At 35.1% G+C, this 27436-nt stretch overlaps 1 protein-coding gene across 4 annotated transcripts in view; it reads right to left on the reverse strand.

Moving 5' to 3' along the window:
* Positions 1-27436, reverse strand: part of ZNF385D (zinc finger protein 385D) — a 406892-nt gene that overhangs the window by 54863 nt on the left and 324593 nt on the right. For all 4 annotated transcript variants that reach the window (XM_027639199.1, XM_027639198.1, XM_027639201.1 and 1 more), the window contains one exon: positions 9317-9479. In XM_027639199.1, the coding sequence (XP_027495000.1) occupies positions 9317-9479 (163 nt within the window). The remainder of the gene's footprint in view (positions 1-9316; positions 9480-27436) is intronic.

Consider the following 27436-nt stretch of genomic DNA (forward strand, 5'->3'; position numbering starts at 1 on the left):
TGGGTAAAGCAGATTCCCCTGTGTTTATTAATAGAACTATTTCAGCTATGGCTGTCTTTAGATCTCTCTGAATGGTGCTCTAAGGGCATCATACAGCAATGGCTCCAACATTTAGCACAGTACATTTACTCATATTCTCAACCACACTCCTCACCTTTCTTGATTTAGGGATGGCAAGGATGTGACACGAAAACACAAAAGAAAATAACCTAAGCGAGCTATAAAGCATCTTTGGAGATGAGGTTGGTTTTAGCTTAGAAATGTCCCCCACAAAAGAAGACCAATCCTCAGTAGATAACAGACTACTTCCGTTTTTCAATATGATGTCGCCTTGAAAAAAGATGGATCACTTAAATGAAGACCTACCTACTCTTTTGTTGCCCTCGAAACAGACACTTTTCATTTGAAAAATTCCATACTTGCAAAATCTGACCATCTCTCTGAGAGCATTGGATCTGCTCCATTCTAAATTAGTCCATAAACTATTACTCCACAGTAACATGTTTCTGAATCAATAAAAACTTGAAAGAAGATCTAGGACTGCAATGCTATGATTATTTTGCAATCCATATGGCTACAACTGCGGTGCCTTCAGACCTGTCCTACTAGCTAGTGTCAATGCCATTGCCTACATAACAACATAACAACAAAATGTAGTGCTTGATTTAGAGCAATACTGATGAATAACTGATAAACACACACCTAATAAAAAGAATATTACTCCCAAGATTTCTAGTTGTTACCACTATGGGCATGCTGACATTTCCCTGACATACTATGAAAGACTCAATATTTCAACAGAAAAGTCTTTTCAGACCTATGAACAACACTATTGCTGGTATTGGACTTTTCATACTGGTTCAATAGGCTGATACAAATGTTGTGACTGACAGTGGTTTCTATCTGCAGGATTATTCAAGCATAAAATTGTTGTCAAGGCAGCCAGACCCACAAAAAAATACATGGTGTTCATATGATGGAGCTCTCAGCATACATAGATGCAAGCAAAGAAGGATTTTATTTTACATTCATGATCAATTGAGGCACACATAAATTACTGTAATTTTTATATCGCCATTTAGCTACACTCTGAAAGAAAGAAAGAAAAAACCCTAGTTCTACAAAGAGATCAAAAGAGAAGTATTGTCTTCCAAATTGCCATCAAACTCTAATACAAAATTGGTACAACAGTCTGCAGAATGCTGATAACAGTAAGTGCTGCAGTTAGCTACACATTGTATGAAGTATAGTAAGGCCAAGCATAGACGATTTAAAGTGAAAGATGGTGTTGCAGGGTTTAATTTTGCTGGTTTGGGCTGATTTTTCCAAGCATCTGATTATGAAAACCGATAGGTGTGAAACAGTAATTTCTAATTTCCAAGCAAATGACATGAGAATCAGAAAATAAGAGCATCTCTTTCAGACTATAGTTGCTTTTAAAGATTTTTTGTTCAAATAAAATTAAAAAAGAAAAAGTTCAACTTTAGGAATTGGGTGAGTAGAAAGTGGGCTATGAAGACTTATAGCTTGCTCTGAAATTCATCCGTGTTGTGCTAATGACCGTGCGATTACTCCGCATTTACTATTTCACATTTGCGACTTTTGAATGATTCATGCAAAATAACTCAAACAAGTTAATATGCAGTAAATTCAAACTTCAAGGTCATTGTTCATTTTTGATGTGTAGTAAAACATTGACTTCTAAGGGAAATCAATTTACATCCATCATCTCACAAGCTGAACCAAGAGTTAGCCTGTTAATTTTGTTGTGCCCTAAGCAATGCTGAAATGATCTGAAGAAATCATTTGCCAAAACAAAAGTACACTCTGTGATATTATAAAGCATATGGAAACACAACAGCTAAGTTAAACAAACAGACTGCACTGAATTGTATTCCTAAATTAAACATCTTTAATATAATAATTACATATAAAAAGGTAGCCCCAGCCTAAGTTGTGCCAATAAATTGCACATTAGGATCACACAGTAAGTTGTTTCTGCATACATCAGTAGATTTTAAATATTATAAAATAATATTTTGAATTTTAAATACAGTTAACATTAGTATTATTATTCAAAATAGAATTTCTTTTAGTTACAAAAGATTACAAGTAAATCTGCTGCCTATAAAAATCCTAATAAGTAGACAGTGACACTTTTAATTAAATATAAATTAATATATGTGTCATATATATCATATATATGTATATAAATATGTGTATATATGTAATGTATATAATATATATATCTCTAACATATTAACATTGTGTATAAGTTAGTATCAAGAATACAGCAGTATGTCGTCTTTAGCTTTTCTTAGGAAAGGAAAAATTAGGGTAGTTTGTCAAGAACAAAAGATTAAACAAGTAACGTGAAGAATAAGTGAAAAAAAAGGTAGCTACACCAAGCAATACCAGAAATAATCCAGTCATTCTTAATATATGGAAGCCCTCACAAATATTTAAGTCTAGCCATTGCCAAAATGTATGTTTAATATAAATAGCTGAATGTGACGGAGATAAAATTAAAGTGTAAATAAAAGGAAAGCAGAGATATAAGGAAACTGATTTTCATTTTAAAATGGGACTTTCTTTCCATTACAGGTTCTGGACCTGAAGTAGGAACTGCACAAATACATCTGTGTACAGGACTGTTGTAACACATGGCTTTGACCACTTAAGTGATAAAAGAAAGTAAGCAAGGTGTGCTAATCCGTGATACTGGAGGAAACAATAGTAAACAACAGGTCTTGAACAAAGAAGAGCATATATTGCAATTAAACATGCAATAACATATTAATATAAATACAATCAAAGTATATTTCTTTATATTTCTAAATGGAACTGGTGTCATAATACTCAGTTATATGTTGTCCATCTATAAGTATTCACAAAAACAAGAATTCATTTAAGCACTATGTTTGTAGTTTTCCCTACAATTTAGAACAGAAGTTTTGAATCTTGACTAAAGCATTACATGTTGACTGATAGCAAAGTCTCTTGATTTCTTACTGGAGACCTGAGAGACACAATGTTCTAATAGGACGTGCTCACTAGGCCACCTATGGTTGAAGATAATATGAGAAAGATGAAGTTAATATTTTATTACTATATCATACATACTCTAGTAATTTACCTTTATTAGGATATAATTTTCTTTCCATGCCTAAAATATTAGATGAGAAAAGGGTTCATGTTTTTCTAAACAAACAAACAAACAAAATCAGGAATCTCTGACCTAGGAGACCAGGGTAAAGGTATGTCAGAAGGACAACTTTCCCTTCATACAGGAGGATTTGTTTAGAGAACTACCAGGCAAACCTGACATCCATAAGTCCATGGGCCCTGATGAGATGGATCCATGAGTGCTGAGAGAGCTGGCAGACACCTTAGCTAGGATACTCATGGTCATCTTTGAAAGGTGAGGTGCCTGAAGACTGGAAGAAAGAAAATGTTACCCCAGTCTTCAAAAAGGGCAAGAAGGACCCAGGGAACTACCAGCCAGTCAGCCCCATCTCAATTCCTGGAAAGGTGATGGGGTGCCTCTTTCTGGAGGGTATCTCTATCCACATGGATGACAAGAAGGTGATCAGTAGTAGTCAGCATGGATTCATTACAGGTAAATCATGTTTGACCAACCTGATTGCTTTGTACAATGAAACAACCACCTGGATTGATGAGAGGAGAGTAGTAGATATTGTCTATCTCAGTTTCAGCAAGGCTTTTGGCACTGTCTCTCACAATATTCTCATAGGCAAACTCAGGAAGTATGGACCGGATGAGTGGGTATTGAGGTGAATGGAGGATTCCAAAGAGTTGTAATCAGTGGTACAGGGTCTCTTTGGAGACCTGTCACTAGTGTTGTCCCCCAGGGTTTAATACAGGGCCCAGTATTGTTTGACTTATTCATCAATGACTTGGATGAAGGGGTAGATGTCTCCTCAGCAAGTTTGCTGATGACACAAAGCTGTGAGGAGTGGCCAATACCCCGGAGGGCTGTGCAGCCCTTCAGTAGGACCTCCACAAACTGGAGAGAGAGAGAGGACAGAGAGAAAAACTTTTTGAAATTCAACAAAGGCAGGAGCAGAGTCCTACATGTGGGGAAAAATAACCCCATGCACTAGGCTGGGGGCCAATGTTCTTGAAAGCAGCTCTGCAGAAAAGGACTTGTGGGTCCTGCTAGATGACAAGCTGTCCACGAGCCAGCAGTGTGTCCTTGTGGACAAGAAGGCCACTGGCATCCTGGGGTACATTAATGAAGAACAATGCCAGCAGGGCGTGGGATGTGATCTGGCCCCTCTACTGGGCCTGGTGAGGCTGCATCTGGAATGCCGTGTCCAGTTCTGGGCTCCCCAGTAAAAGAGATACATGGAGCTCCTGGAGCAGGTCCAGCAGAGAGCTACAAAGATGACTGCGGGACTGGAGTATCTCTCTTAGGAAGAAAGGCTGAGAGAGTTGGGCCTGTTCATCCTCAAGAAGAGATGACTGAGAGGGGGCCTTATCAACATCTGTAAGTATATGAAAGGAGTGTGTCAAGAAGATGGAGCCAGGCTCTTTTCAGTGGTGCCAAGCAATAGGACAAGAGGCAATGGACAGAAAATGCTTCTTTACTGTACAGGTGACTGTGAACTAGAACAGATTGCCCAATATTTTTAGAAGTCTTCATTAATGATAGTGGGACAGAGTGCACCTTTAACAAGCTTGCTGATGGTTAAAAACTGAGAGGAGCACCCGATATACCAGATGGGTTGGGTTGCCATTCAGAGGGATCTGGATTGACTGGAGAAGTTGGATAACAGGAGTCCCCTGAAGTTCAGTGAAGGGAAGTGCAAAAGTCCCACAGCTGGGAAGCAATAACCCTACACAGCAGTCTGGGCTGGGGTTAAGCATCTGGACAGCATCTTTGTGAAGAAGGACCTGGAATCCTGGTGGGCACTACTTGAAACATAAGCCAGCAGTGTATATAAATACCTATGAGATCAGGGAATAAAAAAAACCGAGACAGAGACTCTTCTCACGGTTTCCAGTGAGAGGACAAGACAAAACACCCAGAAACTGAAATACAGAAAGTTGGACTGAAATATAAGAACAACTTCTTTACTCCTCTTTATTCTAAGGCTGGTCAAACTGTAGAGTGAGTTGCCAACAAAAGGTTGTGAAGATACTCAAAACTGAAGATACTCAGCATTGTGCTCAGGCTAACTCCACTCTGACCTGTAGGGGTGATCTTGTCAATCTTCAGATGCCTCAAACATTCTTTGATCCAGTAGTATTGTGGCTGCCAAACTCTTACATATCTTTCTCAACATTTTTGTTTCATGCCATATTCCTTTCCTTCTCCTTCAGAGTTTACCCTGACTTACCACAGCATTTCTAATTTCTTTCTTTCTCCCACCTTCACTTTTATGCCCAAGAGCATGCCAGAATATTGTTCTCTCCCACTCTAAGTACTCTCTATTTCAGAATTATCCCAGCTGGACTGAAATTGGTATTTCAGGAACAAGTTTCATCTGTTGACTAGAAATATCTTATCACATCTTAGATAAAAAAAAAGGAAAAAAAAAAGATTGTAAAGAGGTAGTGAAACTAAATTTTTTTTCCACAGAAGAATTTTCATGTCTCAGTGAAGAAAAAATAAGAGAACTTATGCTTTTCTCCATGCTGTTACCCACACATAGGTTCAGTATCTGAGAAGAAAACAAATTTCTTCCTTTTTTTTCTCATCCATACCTCAGTGTTTTCATTTCTTGTGATGCCTTTATTATTTGAACATGTTTATGTTACCACTCCTTTAAAACACCTGCCTGCTACATTTACAGTGCCTGTCTCCCTAAGCTGTCTTTCATCTTATGTAGAACTGTAAGCTTTTTGGGATGGGTGCCAATATTTGGTTCTCTGACACCACAGGGACCTCTTAGCTGTTAAGACTGTACTAGTGATAGATGATCTTGTCTGTGCCTTGGCCCAGATACACACTATTTCTGCTCATAATATTTTTCTCTGTTTTTAAGAGCTGTTCATTGTATTTAAGTACAAAGGATTTAAGACATAGTGTGTAACATTCAAAAGCAACAATAAAGACATATATGCATGTGTGTTAATATATAACAAAAATAAAAATATGAATTTTCATTGTCACCCCTTGGAAAATCAAGAAATACTGAAATCTGGCTTGTATGATACCATAAAGCAGATTTTGCCTTGGAATGGTCATGTTTTCTGTCCTAAGTGACTGCAAGTATAACACAAAAAATGGTAAATAGAGATAAAAGAAAGATGTTAAATAATAGAACTGATAACAAAGTTCCCACATTTTGAGAATGGCATTGCCCATTGTGTCTGGCCACTGTGGCTGTCAATATAACTATTCATGATATTTTATTCTCCCAAAGATTTTTCAAGTTCAAGCCTTCTAATAATACTAAAAGTTTGTTTAAAGGGAAAAACAATAAATTAGCAACTTTCACAGAATGAGCAAAATGACCCCATATTTTATGTTTTCTCCTTAACACGTAATTTAAACACCAGGAATCACGTATGAGAGGTTTTAAGGAATTTGCTTACATTGTGAGCTGCACAGTGTCAATAACACATGCTGGTGCCACATCTAACAAAACACTTCCAGAATAAGCAACATAACAAATTGCTGCTTTAGCTCTTGAATCAGTTTGTATACTGTGTGATCTTTTTCATAATCCTCATTGCATAGCACTGCAGATTTCCTGATGACATTTTGTTTACTGGAGCTGGTAAGGGTACACGGAACCAGTGTACCCTGTGCTGACCAATGTGCTGTGACTGACATGCAATTCACCATTTAACCACTGCTGCAGATGATATATGAGAGGTGATATGAACATGACCCTATCCTCAGTGTATTTAGGATCAAGTATTAATCTTCAGCAGACAGCTTAAAAATACTGCAGAAAAATCTTTTGTTCGAAATGATCACAAGTACATGGCCTTAGTAACAAAACTTATTTCTAGTTATGAAGGATTAATTAATGAATTATATTCATTAGTACAACTACTCCCTAAGAACTGTATAGTACTATCAGACTATTTGAATTTCACAGTAATCATTTAAATATGTGCAAAATCACAGTACAGTATATTCTGAGATTATTCTAGCTTTCTGAAATAATTTTGCTCTTAAAATTTTTATCAAACAAATATAAGATATAAAAACAACTGGAAAGAAAACAAAATTCAATTTATGAAATTTTTAACTTGTCATAGTAGACAGAAAAATTTCATCCTTTTGGTTACCCAATTATTTTTTTTTCCTCACATGTATAAATATACATGCTTGACAAAGGATAATTTACACCAAGGATGTTATTCTGTAGCCAGTCACATCAATGCTGACCTGTAATAACTGCATCTGGGTAGAACTTGCTGCCTTCCTTTGAACACCACTGATTGAATAGGGCTTTTGCCAATAGTTGAATCAGGGTCTCAATATTTTAAGAAATTGTCTAATTTAGGGTTGTTTGTCAATTAACCTCAATATCTGCCTTTTAAAATACCATAAAGGTCAGTATTTCTTAAATAGAATACATATATTTATACATGTACATACATATATGTATACACACATTCTATGAAATTAATCCAGAAAGTTAGAAACAATGTGTAAAGCTGAGAAAACTCCTGCATAGGCCATTACTTGTGTGGGCAACTAGATTTCTGATATTTTCTTACTTATGCCAATATAAAAACTGATTTGTACTATTGACCTTGGATATAAGACAGTTCATATATCTTGTCAGGGATCTAATTCAAAGCTTGATGGAAAGACACACTGGTTTTAAGGCACCTTGGAAAATCCTTCAAACTTACACAGCATAAGATAAAAGCTTTTGAATAATACATTTTAAAGCTTTAAAAGATCTCTCTTTTCTTCAGTTATTTTCTCCGACCACCAGACCATAATGGAAAAAAATAAATCACTCTTTTCACAAAACATCCTCCTTCCTGTTCTGAATATGCCAACAAGTAGCACCAGGAAAAACTTTTAAAGGTACTTGTGTGTTTAGAAACACATATTTTCACAAATAATGTTTGACATTGTTCCTATTCTCCCACGCTTCGTTTGATTCATGATACAAAAGTTCTCATAATGTGTTCTCTTTTTTTAACAAACAGAAAAATAATGTAGCAAATGTTTTTTGAAGTCATTGCATTATAATTAGGTTATAAATCTCCATAAAACATATGCTGTCCATAATAAAGGGTATAACAAAGATATACATAGAGAGAGATAGACAAAAAGATACCTGTCTATAACAAATACAGTGAAGATGTATCTTAAGAAAGGTACCACACATGTCTGCAAGATACTTTTCTGTTATATTATTTAGTTAGCGCATATCCATTTGCAATGCATAACTTACTGCATCAGGACTGGTTCCAAATGAACAGTTTTCAGCATCAGTAGGTAGGTCTCTGATGTTTCAGAGCTTTAGCTTTTTTTTTGCTATGCTTACTTTTGTCTTGTTTGGAGAGTTGGGGTTGGTTATGACTAAATAGGCAAATTGTATCCCTTTATACACAAGAGAAGTCACACCTTGTGAGACACTAGACTACACCTCAGTGATCTTCCAACCTTCCATTGATATTTCCAGCAATAGCTACATAATTCAAATGCAATCTTAACCAAATCCTGCTGACTTTACAAATACTCACATAGATTTTATTTGCAAAGAAGCAACTTTTACCCATACAATAATTTAAAAGCTATTATTTCAGTCTGAAGACTCATTTAAGCAGAATAATTGGCATCAATAGCACTTACCTGATTGTGTGGAATAGAGGTTATACAGCTCTTTCCAATTAAAAACCATGCAATATCCATTTTAAAACAATAATGTAATGTTTGAAATTTATGAAAATTAGGTTTTTACTGAAAATGCTTTTTAAGAGGCTTTAGACACAAATAGTGAAATTTAATACATTGCGGTTAAAAGTAATATGCTATATATAATAATTTATAGATAGATACTGCATAGAGACCAGGAGGTTTAGATCAGTTGATATGTTAATCAAGTCATGAGTATTGCATTCCATTGTAAAAGAATGTCAAGCCTCTTTTCACTAAGAGAAATTGGCTACATGACTATCAAACTCTCACCAGCCTACTGAAAGGACTAAAAGAAATCAATATCACACAGAAAGATGGATCGAGCATGAATAAATGTGGCAAGCACATAAACAAACAGACATGGAATTAAACAAGAAAAAAAACCAAAACAAACCAAAACACAGAGCAAACCAAAACCAAAACAAATGAAACCAACAAAGATTGTCGCTTAACCTGTTTTGTCAGAGCTGGTATTGATGGTATTGGTAGTGATGGAAGTGAAGGTAGTCTTTGCGCTGTCCTTGGTAGTAACAGATTTCTGCTTATTTTTCATGGCTTCCAGTGCTTTGAGCTTCTTGGCATGTTTAGTGCCTTTGTAGTGGGCCGCAGCCTGGCTCTACAAAGGAGAACAAAATGAACCATGCAATCAGGCTCATTTCTAAACTGGCATTCTCTGTATTAGTACAAATACAGACTACCTTTCAATAATGGGTACCATTCACATTATCCAAGTAGTGACCAAACAGGATATTATATTTAGAATGATGCTTGGAAAACAATGGAAAAAGTACTCAAGCAACCCAAATTTAATAAATACAGTATATTACTGTATAATGGTATATTACTTTCAGACCAAAATTAGGTTGGTTTAGTCTACCTTGCTACCATTAGTTTTTCTATTAAGGCTTATGTTGCTTTCACACGAAAAAAATAATTCTCAGGCAACAGGGAGGATGGCACTCTCCTCCCATCAGCTTTGTACTTTTCCAGTTCCTATTTCAAACTAGAGATTTTGTCAAAGCTTCCTTCAAAGAACAGTTTAACAGTGGTATCAGGAACTTCTCAGCAAATATTTACAACAAAAACAAACAAAAAACACCCCAACCCAAAACCAGCCCAAACAAAAGAAAGGAAAATATAAAACACACCCTTCAGAGCCCATCACCAAAGACTTAATTGAATGTGAGGCAGACATGCAATTAGTTGGTTTTCCTAAAAAAAAGAGGATTACTTTTGTTCATCTGCTACAGAAGGTAGTGTTTGAAATTCAAAGCCAGGAGCATCCTTTCAAAGGAGAAAGCTCACACAAATCCTGTCACAGTCCCAAATATATTTTGGCTATTTCATATTGTTAAGCTGAAATAGATTTGTATGTGCATTACTATTAAGATTTATGCATTACACTGTATGTTTTTTCATTATTTCAAGAGCTATAACCAAATTCCTTCATTTAATTTATGTGCAAGTATATTACAAGAATAGTATTTGAACTATAAGATTAAATTTTACAAAAGAAACACTGGAATTAATATGAATATTCAGAGTTTATTTGTTCACTAATTATTTAAGTTTTATAAGAAGGATAGTCTTTCAGTTGATGTTAACAAACTGAAAAATTGCCTATAGTTTTGTTGCTGATCTTCAAACTTTATTGAAAGTATCTCCTTTATTACTTGAAAGAGAAGACTAGAAATATAATAAAAATGTAACTACTACAGAATTGAACAAATGAAAAGCAACTATTCTGGGTCAGCTCAAGGACCCACAAAGGTCAGTATTTTCCTTTTGGCATGAAACAATAGAAGATACTTAGAACACAAAAGAAAGGTAAAAGTTTTCTATTGTGGAATCAGAAGAATCAAAATGGAATATTCCAACATATATGGAATTTAGTGACTATAAACCCAGAGCATCAAAGGGATAAAAAGACACAGTCATTTGAATCACTACGTTACTTATGCAGGTAGAAGAATCCTGCATGAGAATATTAGTCATTAGACCTTTATTTAATACTATTTGATCTGCTGAATTTTGGGGAGAGAAGTTCTAGTGAATATCACTGTAAGAGAGTATATTATTCCTGAGACTTATGACTTTCAGTTTACATGAAAAGTCTTGATTCCTTCCAGATGCCTGAGACTTGAGAAGCGTGAGGTGGGTAGAAAAGAAGTGAGAGACCTTGTTTAAACCAATAAACACATACATGTGTATGTGTATGTATATATAGATACACACACACACACATACACTCTTGAATATTGAGACGCATCATTCAGTTTGGTTGAAAAGCCAGTTTCTCTATACCTAAAATAATGTAAATATTGTAATAGGTACCCTTATTGAAAGAACACTGGACAGTGAAGTTTTTAGTTAGAAACAACTTGAACAGAAACAGCACAATCATGCACCTTTTACAACTCTCAACACATAACATTGAGACATACTGTAAGCCAAATACAAACAATCAAGGAATGTTAATTATAATCAAACCGAAAGACCAGTGTTAAATTATGATGACACATTAAAAATGACATTATACTGTACACCCTTGTGTTGCTACCATGTCAACTATTTTTACAGTTTCTAGCCAAATTTAAACATCAGTCAGCTTCAGATTCTGATTGAACTTGTTTTCCCTGACTAACAATGTCAGTCACCAAACATCAGAAATTTAGTCAGAACATGATCCTTAATACAGAATTATAAATGTCGATATTAGTTTGATACACAGCTCAACTTTATTCACAGAATTGTTGGCAGAGAACCTCAGGTTTAAGACTCCTGCATCCATAGGTCTCTCCAAATTCTCACAGCTATAGCTCGACAAACCTCACCTCAAGTTGCATATTGGATTCACAAGGAATATACAATGACAGCCCATGTAGAAATTGGTGATCTTTTCAGTGCTCTGAAATATATGAATGAAATTGCTCTAAAGTAGAAACACATTGCTCAAATTTACAATGGCTGTTACTTAGAGTTGTCCATAACTCACTTCCCACAGAGTGCTTCCAGTTTACCCAGCTTCTACTTAAATAAGATCTTCATGACTTTTTTATTTCAAAGTTTAAATCTCCTTCCGCTGTGGGGACACAAAGTCATCTGAGCTTGTTTCAATATAACTGTAGCTGGCATGTTAATGGGAGTTCTATGTGAAAGCAAACAGATTGCTCCTAAGCATTTAACTAGCTCCAAATTAGCTCATGCTGAACTTTTAAAACTGAATTGGAACCCTAATTAAAAAAAAAAAAAAAAAAAGTCTGTCATTATCTTTCCTTGCATGAGTAAGATGTAGGAAATGTGAAAATATCCATAAATATCTTTTTCAGCACAGCAACACAAAATATGGTACCTCAATGAATCATTCCTTGCAGCTGTAACAGGACTAAAATAATCCTCCCTACTTAAATGGTTTTTACTTGTAGCCTCATTCCTTAAATGGTATTTACTTGTAGATTGAATACAAAAATAAGATAGATCATAAAATGGAATTATTCCCAACTTTCGTGCAGAATTAAGAAATACTAAGAGAGAGTAGAAGAGTCAAAGACAAGTTAGTCCCAGTTTTTGGTGCCAAACATGATACTAAACTGAATGAAGAGACTACTCCATCAGAAAGCTGACAAGGAGTCTCCTGGAACTCTTCAGATTTCAACAGTTGCAAAAACCAAACAGATAATACATATATGTTTTTAAATTACCTTATGCAGTTGTACTCAAATGAGATATGAGCAGAGGTTACAGGTGAAACCTTACATCTAGAGAAGCCAATGGGAATCAAGGGAGGATTTCCCTTTCCATGTTTTATAAAGGGGTACTTTTATAATTGCTCGTCTTTGTGGAAGCCAGTTTCCCTTGAGAAAAAACTGATCTAAAATTCCTTCATTGTTTAAGAAAAATATTTCCTATTAGGTTAGAACACTTCATAATCATAGTCAATCAGCTATACCAAAACCCCTCTAATATTAAATTCTGATTCTTTTTATTATTACAAAAGAATACATTAGAAGAATACCTTAAGAAAGAGTTTACTTTCTTCCGTCATCATAGTTTCCACATTTGATACACAGAATTAACCCTAGCACTGTGAAGACAAGTCACTGTCAGCTAATGTGTAATCCAGTGAGTGATGAAGCATGAGAAATATGTCAAATATTGCTGGTGCAAAACTATAGTGAACTTACATCCATTCTTGAAGAAGATGTTTAACATGAAAGTAAAGAGTAGATTATTACTTTCTATCTGAAGCTGAAAGCTCAAGGATCTTTTACTAAATTTTGAGGGCTCTGATCCTGCAAATTACTTGTAGACAAACTTTGGTCTGTAGGAACTACTTCAATGAAATAGAAAAATGTCTAAATAACAACTCACTTTTCAATGTTATTTGTAATGACTTCTCGTCTATCTGAGCAGTACAAGCTAATTTAAGTATCTCTTTTGTAAAACAAATCTCTTCCTCTTTTTCCAGGCATCTGTGTTGAATAATTAGGGACCTTTCTAATCCGTATCTTTTGTAGCCTTCACAAGTTGCTAGAATATAAAAAAAAGTATTTGTCTATATAAACATTTGTTATATAAATATATATACACGTGTTTGTGTGTTGTAAGTACACAGACATAAACATACCATAAAAGAATAAAAAGTTCTATATGCAGTTGTGAGTAGTTAGAAAATACAACCATGGTGTAAAAAGCCAGCTGTATTTTTTTTGCAGAAGTGCAATATTTTACCACAATCACCATAAGGACATCATATTACCAAGCAAATTGCAATGTGTAAAATACACTGAGAAAGAAGAAATATTTTAAGCAATCCAGACAGTATTTTCTTACAATTACAGTCAAGATATCTACATGGAAGTCTTCAAAATAAGTTTGTCTGCTTGACTCGGTGAATCATGTCTTCTCACTTATGTTCTTTAGGCGTTGGTCCAACAAAAACATTCTACTTAATTTTGTGCATTGAGACAAAAAACAGGTCTCCTCTTATTCTTAAAGAGTTTTCAACTTAGCAACACTGCATCTTCTACCCTCTTTATATCGCTCCTGGTCCACCTCACATTGCCACTCTTCTTACAGATTTTTTTTTCCTGCCTTAATCATTCTCCCTAGGTAATACCTTCATAATTAAAGTCAGTTCAAAGAAAAGAATTTTTTTTCAAAAAATGTGGTGAATATGTTCCACTGATTCTTCCTCTAGAAAATTAAATCCAACTATCTTCTATTACGACTTTCTCATTTTACAGTGCATTTTGAAAGCTGTCCATTGTGGAGAGTGCTCTGCTCCGTGCTTTCATCTGGCCAATTAGTAGCAAGGCTGCAGTCTGTCTGCACCCTTAGAAGACACCAAACAAGGGCTGAGAGTGCTGAAAAGTCCTTTTTGTCTGTCTGAGACTTGAGAATATCATCTCATGTCTTTCTTTTATCAGCAACTAGATGCTACCACCCTCTCTGCTGTTATTCCCTCTACGACAGTAGTAATTTTGGCTACTACATCGGCAGCTGATGTCAGAATTCTCCACAATAAAGAGCTCTGAAACCAAAAGATTTAGATTCCTGGTTCAAACTAATACTGTCAGTGAGCTAGGCACCCACGAAAAGCAATAATACAACAACTGCATAAGCCAAGAAGGCTTCTATCCTTGATGAAGTCAGGGAAATTGTTTATGAGATGCCTATACTACACATCATTGTAATCTTTGAGTATAAATATTTTCCTATAGTTGGGCAGTCAATAAGTATTTCAAATATAATTTTACTGATGTTCTATGCTCACAAGAAAGTGGTAAAATTCAAACGACCTTTTTAATTTTGGAACAAGCATGACATTTTTTCCTAATGACTCCAAAGCCTGGCCAGTCAGTGATGATAGCATTGCTCAGGGAAGGTTGCAGTATGCAGTCGAGACAGCTGTATTCTTCCAGATACATGCCATTTACATAACCTGAGTTGATCTCTACAGAACTTCTCCACTAAGTAAACTGGAAAAGTTTATAGAGAGAAAATCTAACAGCCCTGAAATGCCCAACACTTTGTTCAGCCTAGGGCAGGGCTTTAACTGTGAGCAACACTTAAAAAATTGAGTACAGGATAGTGCAGTCTTTTTCACAGAGATGTATTTACCCTATTTAGTAGGTAAGCTTTTATTTGAGGTTATTTTAAATCTTACAAAATAATTTCTTATAAGGCCTACTCTTTTGTTTGCTCAGTGAGTACATGCAGGAAATTCAGGACTACTCACAAGTCCTGTGCTTACTTTCTAGAAAAGAGAGGAACTCCACGGATTTCAACAGTTTCACAAACACTGTACAAGAAACAACTAAGTACCTGTGTAAGTCTTTGCAGAATAGGAGATTAAGTGAAGACATATAATGTAATTTTTAAAGATGATGTCAACACAATGACGTGTTTCATATTGAAGGAGTATCCTAATTTCTACCTGATACATACAAATACAGTCTGCAGCCAATTACAGTGCAGATAAACTTTGTCTATCTTCATTTCTTCCTTCTGCTAAGCTTACCTCTATTTCTGAAATGTGTCATTTTACTTTTTTGTGCACTCTATCATCACCACCACTCTGTAATCTAATTATGCACTCAGATGTAACTGTGGTATAAAACAGGACATGTGTAACATGACTTCTTTCAGATATGTTCCGAGAGAGGACTTTTGCCCCCTAAACTGTTATCAATCAATTAGCCCCTTTCCCTAGAGTCAAAAAAACAATAGTAGGGTAAATACCAAAAAGGTTTTTTCTGTAGAAAAAAAAAGTAATAAATTTCTCCAGAATAAAATAAATGTCCCAGCACATTACTCCCCAGGTATAAATTTTATCTTTCCATGGTAAGAAAAGCTTTCTATTCCCTCTTCTCCTTCCCAAACCTTTATTCAATATACTCATGAATGTACCCTGAGATTCAAGCATCAGAGAGAATGGGTGCTTTCTGAGCTCACTAGCTCCTTGCATTAATAAAGCTGCTTTATCACACTTCCTGTATTTGGGCTCCTTCCAAAACCATTTCTATAATGATGAGAGACTGCACCTGGCAAGAGTCTGTATCACATTGTGACAGATTGGCATTGACCCCATTCTTATGGTAAAATCATCCATCCTATAGTAAAATCAATTTCATTTTCATAATGGAAAGGCAAATCATACTTTCGTTATGGAAAGGAAAAGCTATTTTATCTTGGTCAGATGAAGAAGGTCAAAATTTTCTACTTAACATCATTTGCCCCATCACACAGTATCTTTATGACCATCTATCTACCTGTACTGTAAGCTGCCGTTGTGTGTGGCATTACTTGAAATGATTTAATCAAGATACAGAAGATTTTCTAGATATATTATACACTTTGCACAGCATTTTGAGGCGATATACACAGTATCAAAATATATATACTGAAGGGAAGATAACTCAAGTAATCAATCACTTCCCATATCTGGCACTTTTCCTTTCAGGACACCAGTACTTTATGCAGCACAACAAAATTACATTATATGTTGAAATTCGATAAACAGAATGTACTTTACCACCTATTTAATTTTTTTTTTTGTTAAGGCAGAGCAGTTTTAAACATTTTGACAATGTCATCAAGTTCTGTTGTGTGGAATTTTATATATGACTTCTATAGTAATAGTTGTTTCTGGAGAAGCTCTTTGGTGGGGAGATGAAACACACTCTTTTGAAAACTGGTATCATCAATGAAATTAACTTTAACATAAATGTACCTCAGTTTGTCTACACTAGCAGTAGACACACCCACATACCTTTATTCATTGTGTTAATGAAACTAATACTGTAAATGCAATTTCATGTTCAGGTTTTACACAAACAATATTTACTTAAAAACAACAGATGTTGTTGAATTTAAAATAACTGCAATTTTCTGAAGAGTGTTGAAAAGTTTGGTCTTTTCTAGCATCGTCTGAAAATGGATGACAGTGGTAGCCAACACCTGTTTGAATCTCAGTTTGTCACTGTTCAGCTAATTGGAGTCAAGGATATACACATACCTGCCCAGAGACTCATTTAATTTAGAAACTTTTCACTGTCTAAGCGAAAAATACTTGATTCCTTCTGCATCCAGCTTGAGAATTTATAAATACATAAAGTTAAGTGGGCAGGTTTAGTGTAGCTCAACTGAGTGTTTTCACCTGGTTTCTGTTGCCAAGGAAACTGTTTTTGTGTGTTTATATTCATAATAGCAATCTCATTGAATTCTGAGTTTCTGGTGTTTTTTGATTGAATCAAAGCATCATGGAAGAATAGTGGTGAGACACAAAGATACAAGAAATTTCACAGAAAACAAGAAAAGCTCAAAACGTGCATATTTACTTATTCGGTATGATTTAAACTTTATATTTGAAATTGCAAACAAGTTAATATAACTTGTATATACAAAACCACAAAAGAGAATTCTTGGAGATATTTTCACTGCTCTTAAGCATAGTGTTAATACTTTTATTGGAATTACTGGTTTTAATACTATAATTATTACAAGATTTTCAAATTTCAGGTTTGCCTTCAGAAAAATGTTGATTCAGCTTTCTGTTTCTTTCACTCAAATACGCAGTTACATAAATTTTTCATTTTGAATTTTCAATTTATATTTCAATAGTTATTTTAATGCAAATTTTTCCAGTGTCCTTTAGATCAACTACTAACCATAAGAAGAAATTCAAAACACACAAGAAGAAACATAAATGCTCAAGTTTCCTGATTCCAGCTCTATTTTATGTAGACTTGGTTGCAATTAGATGCTTCCCAGGTTAAATGTCCAGCCTTCTTGTAGAAGGCTGTAAATGTTTTTAAAATATTATGTGAAATTTTCCTGTGAGAAGTTTGCACAACTGTGCAAAGACTGATAGTTTAAAGCTAGGACTAATCACAGAATATGCTGAGTTGGAAGGCACTCATCAGGCCTGGCCCTGGCCCTGCACAGGATATCCCAAGAATCACACCATGTGCCTGAGAGCGTTGTCCAAACACTTCCTCAAGTCACACAGACTTGGTGCTGTGACCACTTCCCTGGATGAGTTTATTCTTTCATTGTCTTCATATTTCAAGAGGAATCCAAGCCCTCCAGGTGCAGAAACATTCATGGAGGGCAATGTGTTTTCTCGGAAAAAAAGAACTCTCAGCCCACTACTTCTTTTCTTATTTAGACAGATTTTGTATCTCTAAAATAGTCCTATACCAATAGTTTGTTTAAAAAGTCCCCCTACAGGTTTATCCACTTGACTTTTCTCGTTGGGAGAAAATATATATTACATGAAAAAGAGGAAAAAAAATAAAATGAATAAATACTGTTTCCTACCTTAAAAAAAAGTAATTTTTTTAATGTAATAAATCAACATAAATAGAACCGAAATATCTAAATGATGATAACAGTTAGTGGCATACCATGGAAGCAAATTTGCATTAAACCCAAATTGTTTTATCTAAACAATTAGCCAAGAAGAAAATATTTTGAGAAAAACAATCAAAATATCCAGAAGGAACAATGGCTTATAAGGTATAGGAAAACTTGAAGATCAGTCAGTCTACAACAAAGTTATATTTATTACTTTACATAATTTTATACCTTTGGCCTTGCTTTCAGTCATCCTTGGGTGATTCTGTGAACTGATTTGCAGCCTCAATTAAGTCCATTCAGAGCCTCAGTGAAGTCCTCAAGATGCTGTATATTCCTACAAGGTTTGCCAGCACACTTCTACCAACTATTAGAGGGTCAGAGCCTTAGCACTTCGAATCATCTCCTTTAGAGATATATAGTGCACACAGACCTGCTTGTAGGGCAAGTTAGCTATTAAATCAATAGTTGGTTCTTAAAGTAATGCATATATGTGGATAGATTTAGTTGTTCCAAAAGTAGTGAAGACTGAAAAATGGGTTTTATTTACTGACAAAAGTAGGTTGTTGTACTATCATCAGTACAGAACCTGGTACGGTATCTTCCAGTACCAAGCTGACGGCTCAGCTTCTTTCACTCCTTTAAGCTATCTGTCAAGTTCTATGTAGGAAGCCATGGTTAGGGACACAAAATAGTATACAAAACTTAATTACATGTTCTGACATCACTTACTGTTCACACTGCAGCTGTATCTTGTTTCCTTTCCACAAACCTTCCTTCCCTCTATCTGATGTTACACTGAAATCTGCAAATCTTGTTTTTGTTTTCCATCGACAAAAACTAAATACTTACTGAAGCTAAAAGAAACTGGTTGCAATTCTATAAACTTTACTGGATAAGAACAGTTCCTCTGAAATCAACAGGACATTTTAGGTGCTCAAGTTATAGGACAAGTGTCTCAGAGATGTTCTATGCTTCAGGTTCAGTCACATTGGCTTTTATGTTTCTCATCTTATCTAGTCAAGCACAGGTTATCAGGTTCAAAACTGGAACAGCTATATGAAATTGTATGGTATATAATATAAATAAAAGGTCAAACTAGACAGCTATAAAAGCCCTTTCTGATTTTAAAACCTAAGATATTTCATGGTTTAGATTTGTTTGGGTAAGGATTTTTAAAAGAGTGAAATTTCCAAATGGTACTGAAATTTAATGCTGAGACTCCAAAATCTTTGGAGCAGGCAAATTCCTTCATACCTATTAACAACATTTGTTAACAAATTTATACTCATGTATTGTCCTTTATTGTTTTATGCTGTTCTTCCTTTCGTTATTCCAGGGCTAAGGAAAAGTTAAGATGTCTACCCTGGGCCCTACAAAATTACAGTTGGAAAACTGATTCCTTTAGTAAAAAGGCATAGAGATTTCTGAATCTTCTTTGAATAAAATGAAAAAAAGGAATCTAACTTCACCTCCAATGATGAACCGAAATTCTGAATAGCTCTCAGTTTACATCAATGACATCTCATTGCTGTGATAAATAGTGTGTCTCAGTATGCTTTGCAGCACCCCAAAGTTACATGATGAAGGCCACCCTACTGAAAACATACCTAAATGGAGACAGAACTCTCATTGAAATGTCTTAGTAGGTTTCTAAGCTGGTGGTATACATTTGGGGCATATGGACAATTTGAACCGATTTGGGCACAATGAGCTTCAGGATGGTTTCTGGAGTTAAAACATCAGTAAGTACAGGTGAAGCAGCAATATTGGAGAGCTATGCTTTTTATGTTCATACTTTTATGACCTTAAAAACTGAATCCTAAAAAAAATTTCTTTAATATGTTATGCTTAATATTACTATTAAATTGCATGAACCAGTAAGTTCTTTTTTCCTTTGGTATGTATTAACAATTTACTTTTTGAAGATAAGTGCACAAATATGATTTGCTTTTGCAAATTGCTCCTTATTCTGTTACTGGTAAGTAATTTTTATATTACTGCAGTGTAAACAGATGCTATTTTCCAGCAGGTATTCAGCAGTAATGAGCTAATTCAATGTGTTAAAAACAACAAAAGATCTCCAAGAATGAGCTATTTGCTTCAATAGTCCAAGCTCCTTTGAAATTTATGTTGAAATCATCCATGATAGGAAATTAGCAAATTACTAGAAGCCTTGTTGCAAAAGAGGAACTTTAGCTCATTTATTCAAATCCTGATTGTGTTCTGTAACCTTCCTAACATGCATGTTATCCACCATATTGATCCAAAAGTTATTTTTTGAGTGTAGCTAATATAGTTCATTACTTTTCTTGTAACAAAACAACGTTTGGGCATGAGTTTTACAACTGTTTCAACATTCATTCGTATGAAGTCATTATACACCAAAATCTAGAAACAATGAATCATGATGTTTTCATTGCCCTTTGAAAATTGCAAGGACCTCCTTGCTGAGAGAGAGAGAGAGAAAAAAACCCCAACCTGAAACAGATAGCAAGCATGTTAAGTTTAGATTGTGTGGGTGAAATCCTGGCACCACTTAAGTCAACAGAAATGTTGACATTTATTTCACCCTGGACTGGCAATTGAAAGAAAGTGTGATGCTCCACCTGTACCCAGTGGAAAGAACTTAAAGATGCATGGACAGCCTTAGTCAACAAAACAAAGCGTGCAGCATCACAGAAGCACATCAGCTGAGTAAAAAAAGTCATGTTTTCTCCACAAAAACGTATCATAAGCAACTTGGAATATGCTATGTACCTACACTCACTATGGCACTTGTTTGAGTAAGTGCATCACCTTGGTTGGCACTAATACTCAGCAGCTACTCGTATGTCATATATCAATGCACTTTACAAAATAATGACAAAATAAAAATTGAGAACACTAGAACAATTTAGCTCAAACCTAAATATCTTTGTTTATTTTTCTGCTCTTTTTTACTAGTTTCTACTTAACTTTGCTACAGACAACCACACCATTTGAGTGATCTGCACAGGAATATTTTCCTGTTTCTTTTATATTATAGCAAACCTGTTTGTGAAAGGTAAGTATGTGCATATATGTATATATGTGGGTATGGCTACACACACAGCATGGGCAACCTGACATCTCACCAGAAATATAATATTAGATGGAAAGGCTTAGAGTGTTGAGTACACTTTATATATATATATATATATATATATATATATATATCTCCAGCAGACATCCAGCTATAAAACTAATAGACACTCACATTTTCATCAGAGAGATACAATCCTCTGTCCCGTTTTTTTTATTTGGTTGCAAATAATCTGTGCAGCAGTTTATGGACAATTATAAAGACACAGAATATATCAGAAGCCTACATAATGATATCTAGGGATTATGACATCAGAAGAAGGCAGATAACCCTTAGAAATCTCAATCTCAACTGAATTTTTGAGACTATCTTTCCATTTTAGGTAATTTCCTATTTTTGACCCTGGAGCAAAATTACATCCAAGTCCATCTCATAATAAAAATACAACCAAAATGTAATAAAAGAAATATAATAACTCAATTTATCTCCCAAAGACCATGCTTTAAAGTATAAGTAATTTCAAGAACCACAGTTATTCCAACATGAATAAATCTTAGACAGACTGAAAAAACAAGGATGTCACCTTAGAAGAATATTAAGGGTGTGAGTTCAAACCATGGAAGGGTAATAGCAGACAGTAAATGTTGTGGTTGTAAAACCAAGTAGTTGTACATGTAGGTTTCTATGATCTACTGAATTATGACAAATATTGCCAGCGAGTCATGTAACTCTGTCTGAGGCAAATAAATTTGCCTGAGACAAGTTAATATTCCCAGGGCATCTTCCTGGCATTCAGAGTTCACGGTGGCCCTAACAGCTGGAACCGTGTCATCCCTGTGCCTGTTCGTGTCATTCTTCTCAGAGCCCTGAGAGGCCTCCACTCCCATCTCCCACTGACATGCCTCTGTCTCTCATCTACTCCACCAGCCAAATCATAGAAACAGACGGGTTGGAAGGAATCTTAACTCTTTAATTCCAACACCCCTGCCACGGGCAGGGACATCTTCCACTAAACCAGACTATGCAAAGCCCTATCCCACCTGTCCTTGAACACTTCCATGGCTGGACAATCCACAACTTCTCTGAAAAACTTGTTCCAGTGCCTCACCATCCTTGCAGTACAGAATTTCTTCCTAATATCTCATTTATTGCTGGTTCTCAAAATGTATTTACACAAGAAATTTATCGCAACCATTTATCACTACATGTAATTCTGGTATGAAAGGCATGTTAAAGAATAAATTAAAACCATGACAGGCTACTTATGGTGGGCTATTTAACTGGAATTGTATTAGCACGAGTCATTAAAAATCTCTATTCAATAACAAAAAAAAGTTTCCCTTATGTTATTACGATAAGTAGTAGGAGTCTTTGGAAAGGTAATGCAGATCGATGTACCTGTAAAATAAAAATTATGCCATGTGCTCACATTAATTACTAAAGCATAAAAATAAACAGATTGTCACTTTGGAAAAACAATTACTACACAAGTGATGGAATTTTATATTTGGCAAACAAGGTATTCAAGCAGGCAGAACATAAGAACTGAGGCTCAGCAATTATTTGATTTGCAATTTAGTGCTTTTATCATCAATTTAAAAAGAAACAAAACATCTGAGCAAAACCCCATAGTTTTAAAATTACTGCATATATAACTGTCCTATTGAATTATGACATTTGGACATGTTTTGTGTTGCTCTGTGAGAGATAATAGTGCTGAGGTGTCTGCAGCTAATGAAAACATAACACCTTCTATTTGGTGGCATGGCTCACTGTAGAAAAGCAATACATCACTGTCCTGAAAATGACCATCAGGAATAGGAAAAAAGAGCTACTGCTAATTAAACCTTTTATGTAAAAACATTATTACTAATCAAATCTTTATTATCCCATACTCTTACATTCTTTCTTCTTCATTTACACTTTGTTCTGTAGACCTTGAGGTATGAGATTTATGGTAGACATATATGTTGTGGTTTTTTGATGCTGTGAGAGGATAAACTTGAGACAATGATAATTTAGAAAAGATACCTAAAATAAAAAAGTGACCATAGGAGAAAAAAGAATGGTACAGTTAAACTACATCTGGTCTTTCTGATAGTTAATTACAAGTCATATTTAAGTTACTAACAAAATAGAAAGTGCTTCCTCAAGCTGAAATTTCATCTTTCTTGTGACATCTGAAAACCACCTTTATTACAAGGAAAGTGTTATTCAGTAAGGATCACAATTTTAAACATATTTCCCTTAAAGAAAGAAACAATGCCTTTTTTTTAACTATTTAATTGCTAAGAAATTTGCTACACAGCCACATGATATATGTTGAATACTGAAGATAAATATAACTCTAGCTAAATATCCAATTAAAAGCCAACAAAATAGCTTTTGCAAAAATTCTGTGTGAGCATGTATTAAGTTTCTTCTAGGGAAATACCACATAACAATTTGATTTTTAATTTATATAGTTATAATTATTACAATATTTGTACAATGAAATGAAAAAGTTTCAACTTATTTGAAATAGAAAAGCATTCTTCTTCTAATCATGTAGGGAAAGATCAACTAAACTTATTATTTTCATCCAAGAAATAATAAAATCAAAGCAAGCACTGACAATTTCATCAAGACTCTAAATGTAAATTAAAATACATCAGACAAAAGGCTTGAAGGCAAGTGATTCTCCCACCAAGGGATGATTTTCACTTGTCTCCAGGTGTAACATTATGTGCACTGATGGGCTGATCAACAGAACAGAACTTCTCCCCAGCTGTAATCAGGAGTGATTGATGGTTGGGACAAAAAAGTTGATTATCATGACAAGTCCACTGATGCAGAGAAAGTATGCTATGATGGGGAATGGATAAAACCTGTTCAGAGATTACCTTATAAAATTTCCTTTCTAAGAAATAAAAAAGAAACATTTATACCCATCAAAAACTGCTAACATAAATTAATTCAGTACATTTGCCATGCATCTATATCTAAACTTATCCCACCATGACACAATGAGACCTATATAAACGAGAAACAGAATAAACCCTTCTATTTTTAAAATTATAATTTTTGATCACCTCATCAAACAATTATATATGTGAAAGTACCTGCATCATCTACAAGTAGACCATTACTTAAGTTTGAATACATTTTGAATTCATAATCCAGCTTTTAAAGGCCATAGGGGAGTTAGGTGTAAGTGCCGTATTGAATTCTTTGCTGAAAAGAAGTCAGTCCCCTTTAGCCATTTAAAACCTTAAAAGACTTCATTTTCAATTGAGCTTAAAAGAAATGCATGCTCGTGGGCAATACACCCTCAAAAGTATAGTTCAAATATATGCTTTTTTATTCCAATATAAAGCTTTTAAAAAGAGATACTGGCTTGCGCATCCACTCTTTCAGAGGACAAGGCTCCCAGCTGTTAGCTGTGATGTGAGTAAGTAACTATACAGAAGAGGAATATCTCCAGAGACTGTAAAAGACATGAGAGGAGTGATAAAAGAACAAAGGACTGAAAAAGTCAGGCCTGGAAGTTCTGAAGTGGAATTTGTTTACATATGGGGCAGTTATGTTTAGTAGTAATTCTCACAAAAGTAAATATTACATTTGCTATGAGAGGAGGCTGCAAAGATACAGTGGAAAAAAAATATATCACAGTTATCTCAGGGAGTGCAATTTTACTGACCATAAAGAGAAAAGCAAGAGGTGTCCAGAGTTAGTGTAAGATTATTTGGGAAGATTTTATGCATGTTGGAACAGTATATAACCAACCAAAGCCAAGTAAAAGCACAAGTTTCTCTTAATGCATTTTTAGAAGAAATTAGTGTGTGGGCATGTGTATGTTTTCTAAAAAAATACAATTTGCTGCACATTTTCTTCACTCTGTACTCTTTCTATGAACCAGACCGGCATATACCCCTGTCTGTTTCTCTTCTGCAAGTTCTTCTTTATGTCCTTAACAGTGCCTAAGAAAGTGAGCAAGAAGGAGTCACTAATTGGTAACCAAAAGTAGACAGCATTTTGCCATTATTACAGTGAAATCTTTTATCTGCACCTACTATTAATAATCCAGAATTTCAGATTCTCTACTGTATAAATTCTAATTTTTAAAATAAATCTGTAAGGAAGAACTTAGAACAAAACAAAAGGGTAGATGAAGACTGCACAACAAGGAGTTTAAAATCTATCTTTCCTTTTAGGTGATGACTTGCTCATGGAAAGTGGTTTCTGTAAAGAGTCCCCAGCACAGTTGTTCATAGATTTCAATTGCTTATTAGAGTTGACTGATTTACTTCCCACGTTGACTGAAGAAGTTGACAGCAAAAATTGCTTCAAATACAAGTGAATAGCAAGAACTGAAAAGCAGAGAATTGTCTCCTTGAAGTTTAAACAGGCAGTCTTTTCCATGAATGGCACAATAGAGAACTAGAAGAGAGACCCCCCCTTTTATACTGTCTATGTTTTCCCCTGTCTATACCCATTCCTCATGTATTTTTCTATATAAAATTAAGAAATACTAAGCATCGTCTTCTTTTCCCACAATTCCAGCCAAAGACTTTAAAGAAACTCTAGTTAACCACTACCTGCCCAACTTCAGCATCTGATTTTCATTCTCATGTTCCTCCACCCTCTTTCAGGCTCAAAATCTTTCTGACTCTATTGTAACCCAAAGAATGTAGGTGCAGGACCAAATTCATTCAAACAGCTGGAAACAAATATGTAATTTACCTGGAAGTCATCTAAGCGCATGACAGAAAATCCACATTAAGCATGCTCCTGACACTGAAAGCAGATTTTGGAAATTCTAGGACCTATGAGACCATTTAGATCTGCATCCTGCCTCCCAGTATAATGTTTTCTGGTACATTCTTCTATATTAATTTAAACTTTTCTGAGAGAAAGGGAACTTCTGACAGTAAAACACATGGATGTGTTCAAACACAGGAGAGAGGTTGCTTTTATTTCCGACTTTCTGTCTTATTAACTACTATCACCTCTGCCTTTCCTTCTGCTCTTTTCAATTCTGTGATCCATGCCCCACCAGAAGTTAAGTTGGCCCCAAAAGAGCAAATACTGCAACCATTCACTCCAGTGCCAGAAGCAGAAACCTTTTATATTCCACAGTCAGAATACAGGTTATTAATCTTTTGCAAATTATAAACAGGACTATCAGAGAGAGCCATTGCCTATTAACATATCATTTTTATCAAACTCAAGTAATTTAAAAGAGATGTCAAAACTTCTGCACAATGGACTTGTTTTGTCAAAATAAGTCCATGCTTTGAAAACGAAATAACTTTATAGGATGAACAGAGGTAGGAAGAAAGTATTGACAAAATAAAAATGTCTAAGTTTCACATAATCTAAGTTCTACACAGCAACATCTGATGATCATCTGAATGTTTTAATCTCTCTAGCATCATGTTTCTATACTGACTCTGATATTCAGCTGACATAGATTTTGTCCTCCTCAAACCTCAACCTCTGCTTGTCCAGGGACTAAGTAGCTGGAAACATTAGACTTTCCTTTCTCCTGGATATATAGTTTATGTTGTAAAAGACCTTTAAGATCCTCAAGTCCAACCATTAACACAGAATTGCCAAATCCACCACTAAACTATGTAACTAAATGCAATCTCTACCCAAATTTTAGATACCTCCAGGGATGGTCAACCAACCACTTCCCTGAGCTGCATGTTCCAGTATTTGATTTAGACACTCTCTCTTCAACTATTACTGCTGAATGTGACTGGAAAGTGAATTTTGAGAACAAAGTATAAGTCTTGTAATATAAATAGAGTGGATAACAAGGCACTCCATTCTCTCCCCATCAGAAACAGTCTGAGTAATCAGCTGACATTAAGAATGTGCTTTCTTCATGTTCAAAACTTTCCTTTTTTCCTACTGTCTTCTTGACCTCAGGCAATGCCTCTGTGAGTCTGATGCCTCTGGGCTGGTCCATGTTCTGAAACAGTACAGATTTCCTAGACAGAATAGGTTACTTCCATTACGAGAGAGGAGATAGGTGCAAGGATTAGAGAAGAGTTTGTGCAGAGAGTTCCACAGCTTGCATACAACTTAGAGACCACTCACAGTAGCTACTGAGGGTCACCCAAAATATTTAGTTTGTAGCCAGTGCTTAAGAGGCAAAGAAA

The sequence above is a fragment of the Corapipo altera genome, unplaced genomic scaffold, assembly GCF_003945725.1.
Source record: "Corapipo altera isolate COAL_440 unplaced genomic scaffold, ASM394572v1 44, whole genome shotgun sequence".
Taxonomy (NCBI): Eukaryota; Metazoa; Chordata; class Aves; order Passeriformes; family Pipridae; genus Corapipo; species Corapipo altera.